This window comes from Monopterus albus, unplaced genomic scaffold, assembly GCF_001952655.1.
Source record: "Monopterus albus unplaced genomic scaffold, M_albus_1.0 scaffold544.1, whole genome shotgun sequence".
Lineage (NCBI taxonomy): Eukaryota > Metazoa > Chordata > Actinopteri > Synbranchiformes > Synbranchidae > Monopterus > Monopterus albus.
Window position 1 is genome coordinate 38,049 of NW_018128424.1, and position 16,891 is coordinate 54,939.

General features: G+C 41.6%; 3 protein-coding genes across 3 annotated transcripts in view; 2 read left to right on the forward strand and 1 right to left on the reverse strand.

Annotated features, from left to right (window-relative positions):
• LOC109953100 (trace amine-associated receptor 13c-like) overlaps positions 1–2,410 on the forward strand; it is a 31,846-nt gene extending 29,436 nt beyond the window's left edge. Inside the window, exon 4 of the mRNA XM_020588493.1 lies at positions 2,321–2,410. Coding sequence (XP_020444149.1) covers positions 2,321–2,410 — 90 coding nt within the window. The remainder of the gene's footprint in view (positions 1–2,320) is intronic.
• Positions 2,411–6,521: 4,111 nt separating this feature from the next.
• On the reverse strand, positions 6,522–10,159 carry LOC109953097 (trace amine-associated receptor 13c-like; the record flags this gene model as incomplete). The annotated part of the gene is made up of 4 exons (XM_020588491.1): positions 10,041–10,159; positions 8,329–8,336; positions 7,535–7,688; positions 6,522–7,293 (listed from the first exon to the last, which is right to left on the reverse strand). Coding segments are annotated over exons 1-4 (1,053 nt in total), but the record flags the coding sequence as incomplete, so codon positions are not given.
• Positions 10,160–13,569: 3,410 nt separating this feature from the next.
• On the forward strand, positions 13,570–15,361 carry LOC109953098 (trace amine-associated receptor 13c-like; the record flags this gene model as incomplete). The annotated part of the gene is made up of 3 exons (XM_020588492.1): positions 13,570–13,588; positions 14,191–14,344; positions 14,587–15,361. Coding segments are annotated over exons 1-3 (948 nt in total), but the record flags the coding sequence as incomplete, so codon positions are not given.
• Between the last annotated feature and the right edge of the window lie 1,530 nt (positions 15,362–16,891).

Sequence of the window (16,891 nt, forward strand, 5' to 3'; positions counted from 1 at the left end):
CCAAGCTGTGCGTGGAGGTGAGCCCGACTATATCTAGCCGGTACCTCTCAACCTCTTGCACAAGCTCGGGCTCCTTCCCCACCTGCGAGGTGACATTCCATGTCCCCAGGGCTAGTCTCTGTGTCTAGCAATCAGGTTGTTGGGGCCCCTGCCTTCGACTGCTGACCGATCCACTGTGCACCATGGATCCTCCTGCAGGTGATGGGCCCACGGAAGGACGTACCGACGTCGCTCGTTCGGGTTAAGCCCGACCCCGGGCCTGGCTCCAGGGTGGGGCCCTGGCTGCACCATGCTGGGTGACATCACGGTCTTTGATTGAATTCTATTCATAAAGGGCTCTTAGTCTGACCCATCACCCAGAACCTGTTTGCCTTGGGAGACCCTACCAGGGGCATATAGCCCCCGACAACATAACTCCTAGGATCACTCGGGTACTCAAATCCTTCCACCACAGTAAGGTGGTGGTTCAAGGAGTGAACATATAGAACAGAACATATGAGTAATAATAAGTGTTAAACTATAACTCTATGCAACCCTTCTAGTACATACTGTGTATAAATATTGTGCATAAAAAAGTGAATAAAATATGAACATTTCATTAGAAATGTAATTAAAAAGAATGGTGTAACCTGCCAAAATATGCATTTAATCTTTTAACTATATGGAAGCCATTTTACAATGTAGGGGGTGGCAGGATAGTTACTTTTTAATAATTATGAAGTTTATGTTCTACATGTGAATATCTTGTTACAATCTGCAAGAGATTAAGTGTTTTGATATGATCATCTGAATTTTCTATTTAACCAAACATCCTGTATCATGAATACATATCTGGGGTTTGTAATAAATTAAACAGCTAGAAAATTGGCTGCAAAGAGGTAAGATGATTTTGGTGTGGATAAATTCCCTACCCTCAAACACATACACAGATTAGGAGGTTCAGCCTCACCCCTGAGAACATGGTGGCCACAATGATATGTCACCGTAATAGATTGAGGTGGCTCATGCGCATCTAGTATATATATCCATGGGAAACAAGAAGCGCACCAAAATCAGCGCTCAGCCCAAGATTAAAGCTCCAGCCTGAGAGTAACATCTATAGAAACCCAGAAGTCCGGCAGAAACCATGACACCACAAATGTATGAAATAATGTAAACAAGTCAAAATGAAACTAACGACAAAGAAAACAAATCTGCTTTCTCTTTGACTAGGGAATTTCTGCACTGAACCTAACATCATGACAAAAGCCTTGGCACTGTATTAAACGAAAGATATGAGACAAAATATGCCTGACTGAAAGTACAAAGCATGCATCTGCAGTGCAGTTACAGATTATGTTTACATGTTTTGTTTTCAATACTTGTCTGTGGAAGGTGAATCTAAAGTGCATCTAATATATGATAGCGGGTTTATTTAAATACTTTCTTTTTGTAAATATTTTCTTACTGCAATCATATTTGATGGATATCAGGTTAAATTAATTATTTGGTAATTAGAATCAATAATGTGTATGCTGCATTTAGTTATTGTAGTGTCCATAAGTCCAAAGCTATGTTTTATTCTGAGGGACTCAGAATATTCATAATGAACACATTAAACTTTAATTCTAGGCATGGAGAGCCAGCTGAAGCCTGCCACATGCAATCTGGAAAATAAAATGGATGAACTCCACGCTCGGATTATCACGCAGAAGGACATACAAGATTGCTCCCTGCTGTGTTTTTGTGAAACATGGCTGGGGAAAGAGACAGCCGATGAGGCAATAACTCTGGGTGGTTACTCTGTTTTCAGACAGGACCGTAGTGCAGCAGAAAGCAGCAAGACCCACTAAGGAGGTACAGCCGCCTTCGTCAAACAGTCCTGGTCGACCGACTGTAAGATTCTCTACAAATTCTGTTATGAAGATGTGGAATATTTAACACTAAAGCTAAGGCCATTTCTGCCCAGAGAACTACAGTGTAGTGAGTGTAGTGTATGCTCCCCTCTCAGGCAAAGAGGAGGAACCGCACTCAAGGAACTGTATAAAATGATCAATGAGCATGAAAACAAACACATACTGTATCCTGATGCTGCTTTTATTATTATGGGAAATTTTAAATCACTGCAGTCTCAGCAAAAGCATGCCTAAACTGTATCAGTTTGTAACCTTTTCTACTAGAGGAAACAAAACACTGGACCAATGTTACAGTAACATTAGAAATGCTTTCTCAGCTGAACCTAAGCCTCATTTTGGTAGAGTGCAATCTGGCTCAAACCAGTTTACACCAAACGGCTCAAGTCACAGTGAGAACTCTTAACACCTGGACTGACTGTGCACAGGCCAGCCTGCAGGGCTGTCTAGAGGCCACAGAGTGGAACATCTTTGAGGGGGCCACAGACAATATCCATGAATATGCAGAGATTGAGTGATTACATCAGCTGGTGCACGTCCATATGCGCCCCACCTAGAACTGTGTGTGTTTTCCCCAACCAAAAACCCTGGTTTAATAGGGACATAAAACAAAAAATCAGGAAGAGGCGGGAAGCTTTCAAGTCAGGAGACCAAGCGGAGTACAGGAGAGCCCGGTACGAACTACAGAAGCCCATCAGAGCTGCAAAGAAAGCATACTTCCAAAAACTGGAGAGCTGCTACATGAATAACAAAACATGCAGCATGTAGCAGGGAATCCAGGCAGTCACAAAGTAAAGAAACAAATCAATAGACACAGCCCCCCAGGACGCCACCCTCCCAGACAGCCTTAATAACTTCTATGTTAGGTTTGACAGGATGAACACAGATACCCGTTCAAAATCCCCCTGTGACCTGGGGGACACTGCTTTTCAAGTGACACACACACAGGTCCTTAAGGCCCTGAGACAGGTAAATCCCCATAAGACTGCAGGACCAGTTGGTGTCCCCCCTAAAGTGTTGAAAGCCTGTGGGGATCAACTACCTAGTGTGTATACAAACATCTTCAACCTGTCTTTAACCCAAGCAGTAGTCCCTTGCATTTTCAAAAGATCCATAATCATACCGGTCCCTAAGACATCAGTCACATCCACTCTGAATGACTTTAGGCCAGTGGCGCTCACATCAGTTGCCATGAAGTTCTTGGAGAAACTGGTCCTCACATATGTTAACCACATGGTCCCGGACACTGCAGACCCTTTCCAGTTTGTCTACTGCCCCAACAGATCAGTGGACGAGGCGGCAGCTCTGGCTCTATTCCATACCCTGAAACACCTGGATAACAGCAGCAAGTATGCTAGGATGCTCTTCCTGGATTACAGTTCTGCATTCAACACAATTTTCCCAGGCAGGCTGATTGAGAAGCTGACAGACCTTGGGGTCCCGACTCCCACCTGTAACTGGATCTTGGACTTCCTGACTGAAAGACCACAGGTGGTGAGAAAGAGAGGATGGGTGTCTGCTGAGCTCACAATCAGCACAGGCTCACTGCAGGGCTGCTGTATCAGCCCCCAAACTCTTCACCATGTACACACATGACTGTGTCTCCAACCACAAAGCAGCAACTACAAAGTACCTGCAGAGAGTAAGGCAAGTCCTGAGAAGTCTGCTGAAAGGAAAGAACAAAGTCTGAGTGATTAACACCTATGCCCTGCTGGTCATCAGGTAGCCTGCTGGCATAATAAGCTGGTCAAAGGAGGAGATAGAGGCCACTGACATCAGGACAAGGAAGCTCCTTACAATGCGTGGCGGGTTTCACCCCAAATCTAGCATCCTGAGACTGTACACTAAGCAGGAGGAAGGAGGCAGAGGATTAGTGGGCATCAGAGCCACTATCCGGGATGAAACAGCAAAGATCCATGAATACATCAGGCAGATGGCCCAGAGTGATGATGTGCTTAGTGAATACCTCAGGCAGCAGAAACCAGAAGAACAAGGGAAGGAAGATCAGGAACCGTCATGGAAGGACAAACCCCTGCATGGTATGTACCACCATCAGATAGAAGAAGTTGTCAGGGTCGGCGTGTACAGCTGCCAATGATAACACAGGGTGAACTCAATTATAAAGCCAGACGAGGATAAATAAAACACTGTCACTTTAATACGCGCACCAATAACAACACGATACAGAAAACTACGTAACTTGAAACATATTCTCAGGTTGTTAATACAGTCCAGGGTCAGAGCCAGCAAGCACAGCTGAGGTATCCACAAACCACACAGCTGAGGAATCCACAAACGAGAGGTTCAAGAGGGAAGTCCGATAATCCATACACAGGAAGCAGCCTGAATCAGGAGGGCAAGGAGGTACACAGTGGTCAAAATACAATCCGGGGTCAAAACATGAAAAACAGGAACAAGAAAAAATGCTGGAAAGTCTGACATCAGGAAGAAGCTCGAGAAATACCAAGGGCTGAAAGAAGAGCTAGAAAAGATGTGGAAGGTGAAGGCACAAATTAACATCTGTGCCGAGTACAGGCTGGACGCCCCAAAGTCAAAATGGGATACACCTCCAAAGGTGGTTGAGAATGACCAAGCTAAGATCCTGTGGGACGTCCAGATACAAACTGACAAACTGGTAATGGCCAACCAACCGGACATAGTAGTGGAAGGTGAAGGCACAAGTGTGGGCCCTGTGGTAATAGGAGCATTGGGGCTGTGACCCCCAAACTGGGAGAGTGGCTCCAACAGATCCCAGGAACAACATCTGAGATCTCTGTCCAGAAGAGTGCAGTCCTAGGAACAGCTAAGATACTGCACAGGACCCTCAAGCTGCCAGGCCTCTGGTAGAGGACCCGAGCTTGAAGGAGGGAATAAGACCGCCCTAAACTGAGGCAAGTAGGAAATTTTTTATGTTTTATATATATATCCATCCACACCACTGAAGTTATTTTTAGATTTTTAGGACAGTGAATCCCATAATTCTGCTAAGACTATGAACCTGAACTGTTGCTGTACAATTGAGATTTCTAACTTTGACAACAGACACACAGTGAGGTGCAGAGCAACACTACTGTTCTCCTACACACCAGGATATATTTATCACATGATCTGGCTATCTGGCCTTCATCATGGTGGTGTTTGAGGTTGTTTGATACTTCCTGGTACACAGTCCATTAATGTGGACTTTGCTTTAATATTTGTTATATCCTTTTGTGAAGTGTTTTTCTTTATATAAATTGACTTCTACTGATGTCTGAATAGATCATAGTTTATGATTATGAATTAGCACAACATGTTAATTTACATACTTGTATCAATACAGTCAAAACCTCCTTTGATCATTATTCTGTGTGAAATTAAATAATCAGATGGTATTTAATTTATATTTTTATGTAACAATGTTGTCAGGAAAATTACATTATTAAATATGTTTTAAGCTGTGTTTTAATCAATATATTAACCTACATATGCCATTCAGTTGATTTTACACTTTCAGAACAGACAACTGTGAGAAACTGCTTGTGTGAACTGAAGGATATGTTTTATCTTTCTTTTAGTACTCTGTGTGCTGTGATATATTCAACTATAGGGTGTCCCAGACTTAGAGGAGCCAGCCATAAACTGTGAAGATAAACATGCACCCAGCTTATTTAGTGTCTAAGGGGTTATCAGGGCAAACCCTCTCAAATTCTACTTTGCTGTTTAAATCTACTTTACGACTTGATTGACGCCTGGGTTACGTCCTCAGGGAGTTCCCCTTCAAATATATATTGTACTGTTTCAACCTATCTCATTCAGACAACTCTGTATGCTCATGCTGACTCCTTGCCAAGTAAAGAATACTGCTGTTACCATTCCAGTGACTTTGTTGCTCTGTTTGGAAATTCTTTTGACAAATGTGTATAAAGTAGACAAACAACTCCATATTCACAACATTCAATCACCTTGCTCCTTATTATTATGTTTTTTCATTTCTCATCTTGGTAAATGATAGCAAGGATGGGAATGTTCAATCTGATAAATTTGAATTTACAAGTGGGGCTACCCAGCTCATTTTCAGCATGTATATAAACCATAATAAAGTAATCATGTGAAAATGTATCCCAACTGGTTGATCATCTCTGCTGGCAGTAATGGGAAACAAACTACAGAAAAAAATAGAACATACTGTACGGTAAATGTGGAATATATTCTGGGTAAGTGAGATTTTACTGGTATTGGAATATTTGAATATGCATTTACATAAAATACACTGAAAGAATATGCCTCTTCTCACTGTGGACTGCTGGGCATGACAGAGGTGATGATAAAATCAAATTAACCAATATACACTCAAAAACCTTTTAAGAGAGACTCCTCTGCAAACAACTGGAGTACGGATGGAATTGTTACATGTGATGAAGAAAAATACAAGCGAAAGAATAAGATGACTGCATTTATGTGCACATGAGCAAAAAACATCAAGGACAAGTTTAATAATTTGTCCATAACAGGTGCTTTTCACTTCAGTGACTTACCAATGACACTTAAAAACACATTTGTCTCTTCACAGAAAGTTCATGCGACTCTTCTCAGTCTCTCTAGAGTTTCTCTCTACAGTACATTGGCCTCACAGGAGTTAGGCTGCAGTATCTCAAGTGTAACAATGAGTTTAACAGATTTTCTAAACCAGGAGTAGAAAAAGGTGTAGATCACAGGGTTGAGACATGAGTTAAAATTTGTCAGAAAAAGCACAAAGAATGAACTTGAAGAACTCATCATGAGGTCATAGCCAGAGAGAGTGACACAATAAAATGGACAGTAACACATGAGAAACACAGCAACAAGGACACCAAGAGTCCTCGCTGCTTTCAGTTCTGATTTCTTAGTCACAGTCACTGAACGCTGCAGTGTGACTGCTGCAATGTGAGAGCGCATGGCACGGGCCTGAGACACAGCCACCACAAACACTCTCATATACAGAATGATGATGGCAGTGATGGGAAGAATAAAGAACAACACCATGTCAACAGCTCCATTTATATTAACCACACATTCTCCATAGCAGGAGTTATACCTGCCTGGTTGTTTCAGGTTATCATAATAAAGAAGAAAGCTGTAGAAAACAGCATAAATCCAACACAGGAGAACAAAGACTTGAACTCTCTTTTGAGTGATTTTGGTGGGGTAGCGCAGAGGGTCACAGATAGCCACATAACGGTCAACTGATATGAGAACCATGTTTACTACTGAGGCCAAGAGTATGATACAAGGTACGAAATAAACTAGAACACACACCAGGTCACCCAGGAGCCAGCAGGGTTCTGTTAGGAGGATTTCTACTGGCATTACAAGGAGGCCGATGAGGAAGTCAGCAACAGCCAAAGAGAGGAGGAGGAGGTTGGTCGGAGTGTGGAGCTGCCTGGAGTGAGAGAATATCAGCACTGTCAATTTTATGTAGAGAAACAGCATTATTACAATTGGAAATAGTTGTTTTATGAAATCATTAATAACAGTTCAATACAAATTATCTAAACAGTAAGTGTTGTCAGCACAGCTTATGAACAAAAATCTCATGAAACCACCAGAATGTAATGCTCAGATGTCACTGATTGAATCTCATTACAGCAACATATGATCAATGCTAAGACATTTATCTCTGCCTGAAGTGGGAGATGGAGATGATGACCAGCAGGTTGAGAGACACAGTCAGCAGAGAGATGGAGGAAAACACTGTATACATGAGAATTGCTTCAGAATGAGGACGTGTGAGCTTTTTGCAAGATGTGTTCAGGAGTTGTGGAAAGCAGAGTTCAGCTTGCTCCATCATCAGAGAGAGAGGAGGAAAGGGGAAGCTGCTAAACACTCAGCTTTCTGAGCAAGGTTCTATGTCATACAGGTAGCTGATTGAACGCCCTCTTCATTCCCCCTCCTCCTGCTCTGCTGTTTTTCAGTCTCTATCTCAGATACTGAACTCCCTCCTCCCTCAATAAGCATCATACTCTTCATCATCTTCATCACTCTCTGAAACCCTTTTTCTCTCTGGTGTAACAGGTTGCTCTTGGTTTGTTTTGGCTGATGCATGGACTCTAGTGACTACAGCACCAGTTATGGTCTTTGAGAGACAACATAAGTGAACTGAATTTAATTAAATTGAATTTAGCTTTACTTACAGAAATACTACAATAACATAAACTGATTTTGGGATATTTGAATAAACAGTGACAAAATACTTCAGAAAATAGATGTAGGGCTTGTGTGGCAGTTAGTGGCAGTGGGATGTAAGCCAGTCGGGGAATGGGAGATGGGGAGTTGCACTTAGCTGTCATCAAATCCAAGGTCAAATTACTAACATACATGACAGCATACAAAATATGCACAAATTAACACACACACATCGTAGAAAACAAACTACAGTGGAGTCAATTTGATGGAACCTAAATGTAAACAAACATACCTCGCTGGCTGCAAACAACAAAAACAGAATGAGTTCACTTTAAGTACAAAGTTCCAATAAGACAGTAAAACAGAAATTACCTCCACATTAACCAGCTGGGCTCATCCCACTTTTGATGGTTCCTCTTTGGTCACAGGATTTAGGTGAGAAGGCACTGCACCAGTTATAGCCAGGAGCTGATGACAGCTAAATGTTGATTGCAGAGTAAAAAAGGTGTGATTAAACACTGTAATAGTGAAAAGGTGTAAAATGCATGTTTAAATAGAAGCTGCATGTCAGTTCACTGCAGTTTGAGCTTGGAGACCAGGTACCATTTCCCCAGTTCTTTGTTCTGGTGAATTAAAAATTCTAGCATGTTAGGCCACTGGCTGACAAACTAAGCTGAGGCATTAAGTCCATTTACTTGTGCTAATGCTAATATTGTTAGTGGGGTGGAAGACCATTAGCCACAAGCTGATTAACACAAGATAAATTGTTATTTGTTTATGCTGACATATTAACTGTTTAAAGCATTATCTGTTAAGAGAATGTACACATTCTGTTATTTTAGTGTATTAGCAATATGTTATATGTTATGTTTGCCATGGTATATATGTTATGTTTGTCATGGTATATTACTTGCATTTCACATGCTAATAATGTACATTTTATGATGCTGGTTAGCATATTGTTTGGTTACTTGTTGAAGTAAGTTGTTTAAATTAAAATAATAAGTGATGATTGAACCATGAAAGATGGCTGCAATTAATTGTGTAAGGGCACCAGTTCTCCAGTTTTTTTTTGTTCATGTTCAGCTCCAGGTTGTTGTAATAGCACCACGGAGCCAGCTCTTCAACCTCCCATCTGTATGCAGACTCATCATTGTCTCAAATGAGATCAATGACCTTTGTGTCATGTCCGAATTTTAGGAGTTTAACAAAGGGGTTGTCTCATGTGGTCTCAGGTTAAAAGCTGGTGATCCACTGTCAGGTGTAGGCAGGCACATTGAACTGAGTCACTTTGGAGTGGATGATGTGTGAGATGATGGTGATGCCAAGCTGATGTCCATGAAGAGGACCAATGCATAGGTCCCTGGGGAGTCAAGGTGTTGCAGGATGTAATGCAGTGCCATGTTGTCGGCATCATTCATTGACCTGTTTGCCTGGTAGGTAAACTGCAGGGGATGCAGCAGGGGTCTGTGATGTCCTTCAGGTGGGCGAACATTAGTCTCTCAAAGGACTTAATGACCACAGATGTCAGGGTGACAAGTCTGTAGTTGTTCAGTATAGTAATTGTGGGGTTCTTGGGGATCAGGATGATGGTGGAGTTTTGAAGATATGTCTGAAGATGGGGCCCAGTTGATCAGCACAGGCTTTCATGCAGGAGGAGGCTCACACTGTCTAGGTCTGGTGCCTTTCTGATCTTTTGTTTCATAAAAAGGCAATACACATCCTTTTCGCTGGGGCTAGGGGCCGGAGCTAGGGGGATAGAGGAAGGGATGTGATCACAGGGGGAGCAGCTGCTGGGTCAGAGGTAAGGTAGATGAGGTGTGTGGAGTTCTGTTTCTAAAAGCTATTAACTCCACAGTGGGGTTCCTGTAGCCACTGATGTTCTGTAGGCTTCTTCACACAGATGAAGGGATATCACCTGAAAACTGTTTTTTCAACTTTTCAGAGTAGCTCTTCTTTGCTACTCTGATCTTCCTTGCTAATGTGTTCCTGGCCTGACTCTACAGGATCCTGTCCCCATTTCTGTAGGTCTCCTCTTTGGCGTGCTGAAGCTGCTTGAATTTTACTATGAGCCAGGGTTTGTTGGTGTTATATGTGGAGAAGGTCTTGGTGGGCACGCACATGTTGTCAAAAAAACTAATGTATGATGTCACAGTGCCAGTGAGTTCATCCAGGTTTGTTGTTGCACCTTTAGAAGCAATCCCATCTGTGCAGTCAAAGCAGGCCTGTTGCTCTGTCTTTGCCTGCTCGGCCCATCTCTTTTTTGTTTTGACCACAGGCTTTGCAGCTTTATTTTTCTGACTATAAGTCAGGATGAGATGGATCATGCGGTGATCAGAAAGTCTGAGGGCAGCACGAGGAACAAAAGGATAAAGGTCCTTTATCACAGTGTAGCAATGGTCCAATGTGGTTTTGTCCCTGGTGGGACAACTGATGTGCTGTCTGTATTTTGGTAGGTCATGGGTGAGGTTTGCTCTGTTAAAATCCCCTAAGAAAATGAGTGGGGAGTCAGGATGTTTCAATTCCAAAGATGATTAGATGAATTGATGAAAGACTGGATGGTCTGTTTTAGCGATGGTAGAAAATGAATTAAATTTCACATAAATGACATTAGGTTTTGGAACTAAATCACAATTTCAAGGATAATTTAGGGAGAAGATTAACAGTGATTTCTGTAATTTATGGGCTTTAATGTCGAAGCAACTACAAGTTTGTGAGATATCAATCAAGAGGTCACTTAGCCAGCTGTAGGACTGGCTCTTCATGTGGCCAGCCAGGATAGCAGTTTGTTGGGACCCTTTCTGGCTCAGATTCAAAACTGGTGGTGCACTGTTACAGGGCTCATCAGGGCTGGAAACTCCAATAAGCATCTATTGTTACTGGTTTTTAAGGTGCTCATTAACTTGCATCACATCACATGCGGCAGACACACTGGCCTCAAGCAGTCAAAAGAAACAGGTACTGTGCTCCGGGGGAATTGGTGCTCGTTAACTTGCATCACATCACATGTGGCAGACACACTGGCCTCAAGCAGTCAAAACAAACAGGTACTATGCTCCGGGCGGTGCTTCACTGGCTGGCTGATCGTAGGTTAGACCCAGCCAGGTAAAACAGTGAGTCCTTGTACAGGAACATTCCTGGACATGCTGTAACCTAAGGCCCTGTATTTTTCTCCATATCCTCTGGTCACAGTGCAGCAGCAGGTGGTAAAATATATCCACAAAACCAGACACAGCCGAAAAATTCCACTTTTACAATTGCACTGGTGGATGTCAGGCAAGCTCACATGAATGCACAACTGCCTAGAGATTATGACCAGTGAAGGAAGTCATTAAACTATCACTTCATTTTATTAGGGAAAAAAAAGGCTTGCGAGCAAGAGTTTGTGAGATGTGTGTAAGCAGAGTTGTTTCTGCATAGAAGTATTATAACATACATACATCTCATTTTTTGAGCTTTAGGTCACGTCTAAGATGATAATTCCCTGTTGTAACATTGTAGATAAGTCAGAAAACAAGGAAAAGCATGTCATGGGCCCTTTAACTTAGTTTCACATTCAACTCCCATATAGTAGTTTCAGTTGTTATAACAACTGGAGAGCCAGTTTTTTGGTGATAACAAGCAGAGAGGAGTCTGAACATTCCAGCATCCCTGTTAAGGTTGGTGTCTCTCACCTCCTGGTGAGAGAGGGACTGTCTGGACTCAAATAGCAAAACTCAAGGTTCTAGTCAGAAAAGAGCGTTTAATGAAGGCACACAATATTCAGATTATGAGCACTGAAGCTGGACACAGGAGAATCTTGATAGACGGCCTGGGATAACGGCAAGGTAGCAGTAATGGTGGCTTCGGCCAGGTAGCAGTAATGGCGGATGTTCAAGAAGGATTGTAGGAGTAGGACTTGTGAAGGACTGCTGCCTGAGGCAACTCACTGAGACTGAGGGGAGTGCCGATGGTTTTGCCAGGAGAGGTGTAGTTGTTCTGTGGCTTGGTCGCTGATGTAGGCAGGTGTGCTTGGCTTGAGTGTTGGAGGGGGAGATGACCTGCAATATCCAGGTAGGAGGAGGAGTAGTTCACAGAAGTAGGTAGGTAGAGGCTGGTGGGAACTGGAGGAGAGCTGCTCTGAGGTTGGTTTGTTGAAGGCTGTGAGTGGTGAGTGAAAAGCCCAGGTAGTAGAGGAGCTGCTGCAGGCTAGCACAGGAGATGGAGCTTAAGCAGTTAGCTTGGAGGGAGATGGGCTACTGCAGAGACGCTCGGGGGAAAGTAGCTGCAGCAGGAGAAGCTTGGAGGCAAATATACTGACACAGAAGACACAGTCGCTTGAGGGAAACAGCTCGGCTACTGTATCTCTGGAGAATAGCATGAACACCAGCATGAAAGAGAATCAATTCCGTCTTACTTGATGTCAAACATAAATCATAAAGCAACCAGCATGCTGAGAGATGCAGTCAGAGACAAAGGAAACCATAATGCAGATGACCACTGTCTCAGAGTGAGGACGTGTGTGCTTTTTGCAAGATGTCTTGAGGAGTTGTGGAAAGCAGAGTTCATCTTCCTTCATCATCAGAGAGAGAGGAGAAGAGGGGAAGCTGCTGAACACTTGCAGCTTTCTGAGCAAAGTTCTGTATCATACAGCTGATTTATCTCTCTCATCATTCCCCCTCCTCCTGCTCTTCTGTCTTTCAGTCTCTGTCTTAGATACTGAACTCCCTCCTCCCTAACTATGAATCATACTCTTCATCATCATCATCACTCTCTGAAACCCTTATCTTCCTGGTGTAACATTGGGTTGTTTTGTTTGAGAAACAAATACGAAACTAATTCTCCAAGTCTGTTCAAGAAAGCCACAATAATGAATTTTAAAATTAATGGTTAAAGTGGCCATGGCATGCTCATTTTAAGCCATTTAATGTTTAATCTTGAGTAACTCTAGATTATCTTGGCACCCCTCATAACTCCAAATAGTCTGTAAATATTTCCGAATGATAAAAGCAGAGAGCCTCTTCCTAAAAACAAGAGGATAGTTTGTAAACGTGCACAACTCCAGTTTCTGGTGTTGTGTCAAAAGCGAACAGCATAACGACCTGTGTCGGCATTAATTAATGAGTTTCTCCTCCATAGATAGGTAAACAATGGTATATGTACCGATGAAAAGAGATTTATAACACTCTAAACAAAGTAGGTAATTAAGGAACCCCAGATTTTAACTGGCATAATGCAGACATTGTAACTTCTCCAGCCTTACAGCAGTTCTCTCAAATGTTACAGAAACAAGGCACTAACAGACATGCAATATGGATTTTTTACCTTTAAATAAATCAGATTAACTTATATCTAATTAACGGGTGGATGTTTCATGTGGTCAACAACTTTGTAAAGCTGTTGAAAGGAGAAAATTTTAAAATGATTAAAGACAGAGAAGTGTCCCCAGGCACACAAAGGGTCAGGCATATTTTGACCAACCAAAGATACAGAAAGGTACAGGACATGCTACGGGAAAGAGCAGACTCAAAGTTAATGACATAATGGTGATGTAATGGTCTGCAAGGCTTCAGGTGATTCTACCCAAAAATTTAAATGTTGCCACCAACATCACAGTGACGAGTCTTTGGAATTTTGGTTTTGCTTACACGATAACTGTAATTGAAAATGGAAGTGAATCACTTATTAACATAATACATAGTTATTAGACTTATTTTTAATCCGAAAACATTGATCAGAGCAGCTTTATTTCAATGCTTGAGTGAATGACTCAGTGTTCAAAGTAAAAAGTAAACTTAACCATTTGTTGCTAAATTCTTTTATTTCCTGAGACTGTTTATTCGAACAGTCTCAGGATTTATTTCTTATGTTGTCTCTCAAAGGCCATAATTGGTGCTGTAGTCACTAGAGTCCCTGCATCAGTCAAAACAAACCAATGTTAACCTGTTACACCAGAGAGAAAAAGGGTTTCAGAGAGTGATGAAAATAATGAAGAGTATGATGCATAGTTAGGGAGGAGGGAGTTCAGTATCTATGAGACACAGAGTGAAAGACAACAGGAGGGAGGAGGGGGAATGATGCGAGAGATAAATCGGCTATATGATACAGAACATTCCTCAGAAAGCTGCAAATGTTCACTAGCTATCCCTCTTCTCCTCTCTGATGATGGAGGAAGCAGAACTCTGCTTTCCACAACTCCTCAACACATCTTGCAAAAAGCAGACACGTCCTCACTCTGAGACAATGATCATTTACATTGTGTTTTCCTCCATCTCTGTGCTGACTGCATCTCTCAACCTGCTGGTCATCATCTCCATCTCCCACTTCAGGCAGAAATAAATGTTTTACCATTGATCATATGTTGTTGTAGTGAGATTGACTGAAACCACTGAGCTTGAGTAGTATTATATATATTATAGTATTATATTTGTGGTTTGATGAGACTTTTGTTCATAAGAAACATTTACTGTTTAGAAACACTGTTGTTTGAACTATTATTAATGATTTCATAAAACAACTACTTCCATTGGTAATAATACTGATTGACAGTGATGATATTCTCTCACTGCAGGCAGCTCTACAACCCCACCAACTTCCTCCTCCTCTCTCTGGCTGTCGCTGACTTCCTCGTTGGCCTCTTTGTGATGCCATTACAAATCCTCTTAACAGAACCGTGCTGGTTTCTGGGTGACCTGGTGTGTGTTCTGTGCTTTTTCTTAAACTGTATCACTGTCAATGCGTCAGTAGTAAACATGGTTCTCATATCAGTCGACCGTTATGTGGCTATCTGTGACCCTCTGCGCTACCCCACCAAAATCACTCAAAAGAGAGTTCAAGTCTTTGTTCTCCTGTGTTGGATTTATTCTATTTTCTATAGCTTTTTGGGTTTATATGATAACCTGAAACAACCAGGCAGGTATAACTCCTGCTATGGACAATGTGCAGTTAACATAAATGGAGCTGTTGATATTGTTTTGTTCTTTATCCTTCCCATTACTGCCATCATCATTCTGTATATGAGAGTGTTTGTGGTGGCTGTGTCTCAGGCCCGTGCCATGCGCTCTCACATTACAGCTGTCACACTGCAGCTTACAGTGACTGTGACTGTTAAGAAATCAGAATTGAAAGCAGCCAGGACTCTTGGTGTCCTTGTTGCTGTGTTTCTCTTGTGTTACTGTCCATATTATTGTGCCACTTTTTCCGGCTATGACATCATGATGGGTTCTTCAGTTGAGGTTTTTATGAGTTTTTTGATGTATTTTAACTCCTGTCTAAACCCTGTGATTTATGCCTTTTTCTATCCCTGGTTTAGAAAATCTGTCAAACTCATTGTTACACTTGAGATACTGCAGCCTAACTCCTGTGAGGCCAACATACTGTAGAGAAAAACTGTGGAGAGACTGAGAAGAGACATATGACCTTTTTTTGATGAGAAAAATGTGTTTTTAAGTGTTGTTGCTAAGTCACTGAAGCGACAAGCACTTTGTATGGACAAATTAATAACTGTATCTTTGATGTTTTTAGGCACGTGCATATAAATGTTTCTCTTATTTTGTCTCTTGTATTTTTCTTCATCACATGTACAATTCAAATAGTCTGTACTCCAGTTCTTTGCGCATGAGTTTCTCTGTGTCTACCTTAAAAGGTTTTTGAAAGTATATATCTTAATTTCATTTTATCTTCATCTCTGTCATACCCAGCAGTCCACAATGAGAGGAGACACTTTCTTAACACTGTTTATTTTAAATGCATTTTCAAATATTCCATTTAGCCAGAATATATTCCACATTTGTGTCCTATTTTTCTGCGGTTTATTTCCCATTACTGCCAGCAGAGATGATCAGCCAGTTGAGATACATTTTCACATGATTACTTCATTATGATTTATATACATGGTGAAAATATATACATGCTGAGTGTCCCCACTTGTTAAAACTAATTATTTATTTAAACATTCCTGTCCCTGCTATCATTTACCAAGATGAGAAATGAAATAATACAATGGGGAGCAAGGTGTTTGAGTGTTGTGCATATAGAGTCATTTGGCTACTTTATACATATTGTTAGATAGAAATCTAATAATTAAATACCAACTTATTATTAAATTTCACATATATTAATGATCAAAGGAGGTTTTGACTGTATTGATACAAGTATGTAAATTAACCCATTTTGCTAATTCATAATCATAAACTATGATCTGTTCAGACATCAGTAGCGGTCAGTGTATATAAAGAAAACACATTTCACGGAAGGATATAACAAATATTAAAGCAAAGTCCACATTAATTGATTGTGTACCAGGAAGTATGAAACAAACCTCAGACACCACCATGATGGAGACCAGATAGCCAGATTACGTGATAAATAAATCCTGGTGTGTAGGAGAACAGTAGTGTTGCTCTGCACCTCACTGTATGTCTGTTGTCAAAGTTAGAAATCACAATCATGACAGCAACAGTTCAGGTTCACAGTTTTAGTAGAATCATGGCATCCATGGTCCTAAAATGAAGTCTAAAAAGTACTTCAACATAAGCTGGATGGAACTTTGGAAATTTGGTTCTTCTTAAACATTATGACAAGTTCTATTAGTTCATCCATCCATCATCTATACTGCTTAACTTGAAGAAGGTTGCGGTGTGCTGGAGCCAATTCCATTTGGCATTGATTGAGTGGGGTAACCCCTGGAAGATTGCCAGTCTATCACAGGGCTGAGGTTTAGTGACAGACAACCACACTCACTCCTACATGTAATTTAGAGTTACCAGTCAACCTAATCTGTATGTCGCTGGACTGGGAGGAAGCCAGAGTACCTGGAGAGAGACCCACACATGCACAGGGTGAATATGCAAACTCCAGAAAGGGATCAGCTTGGT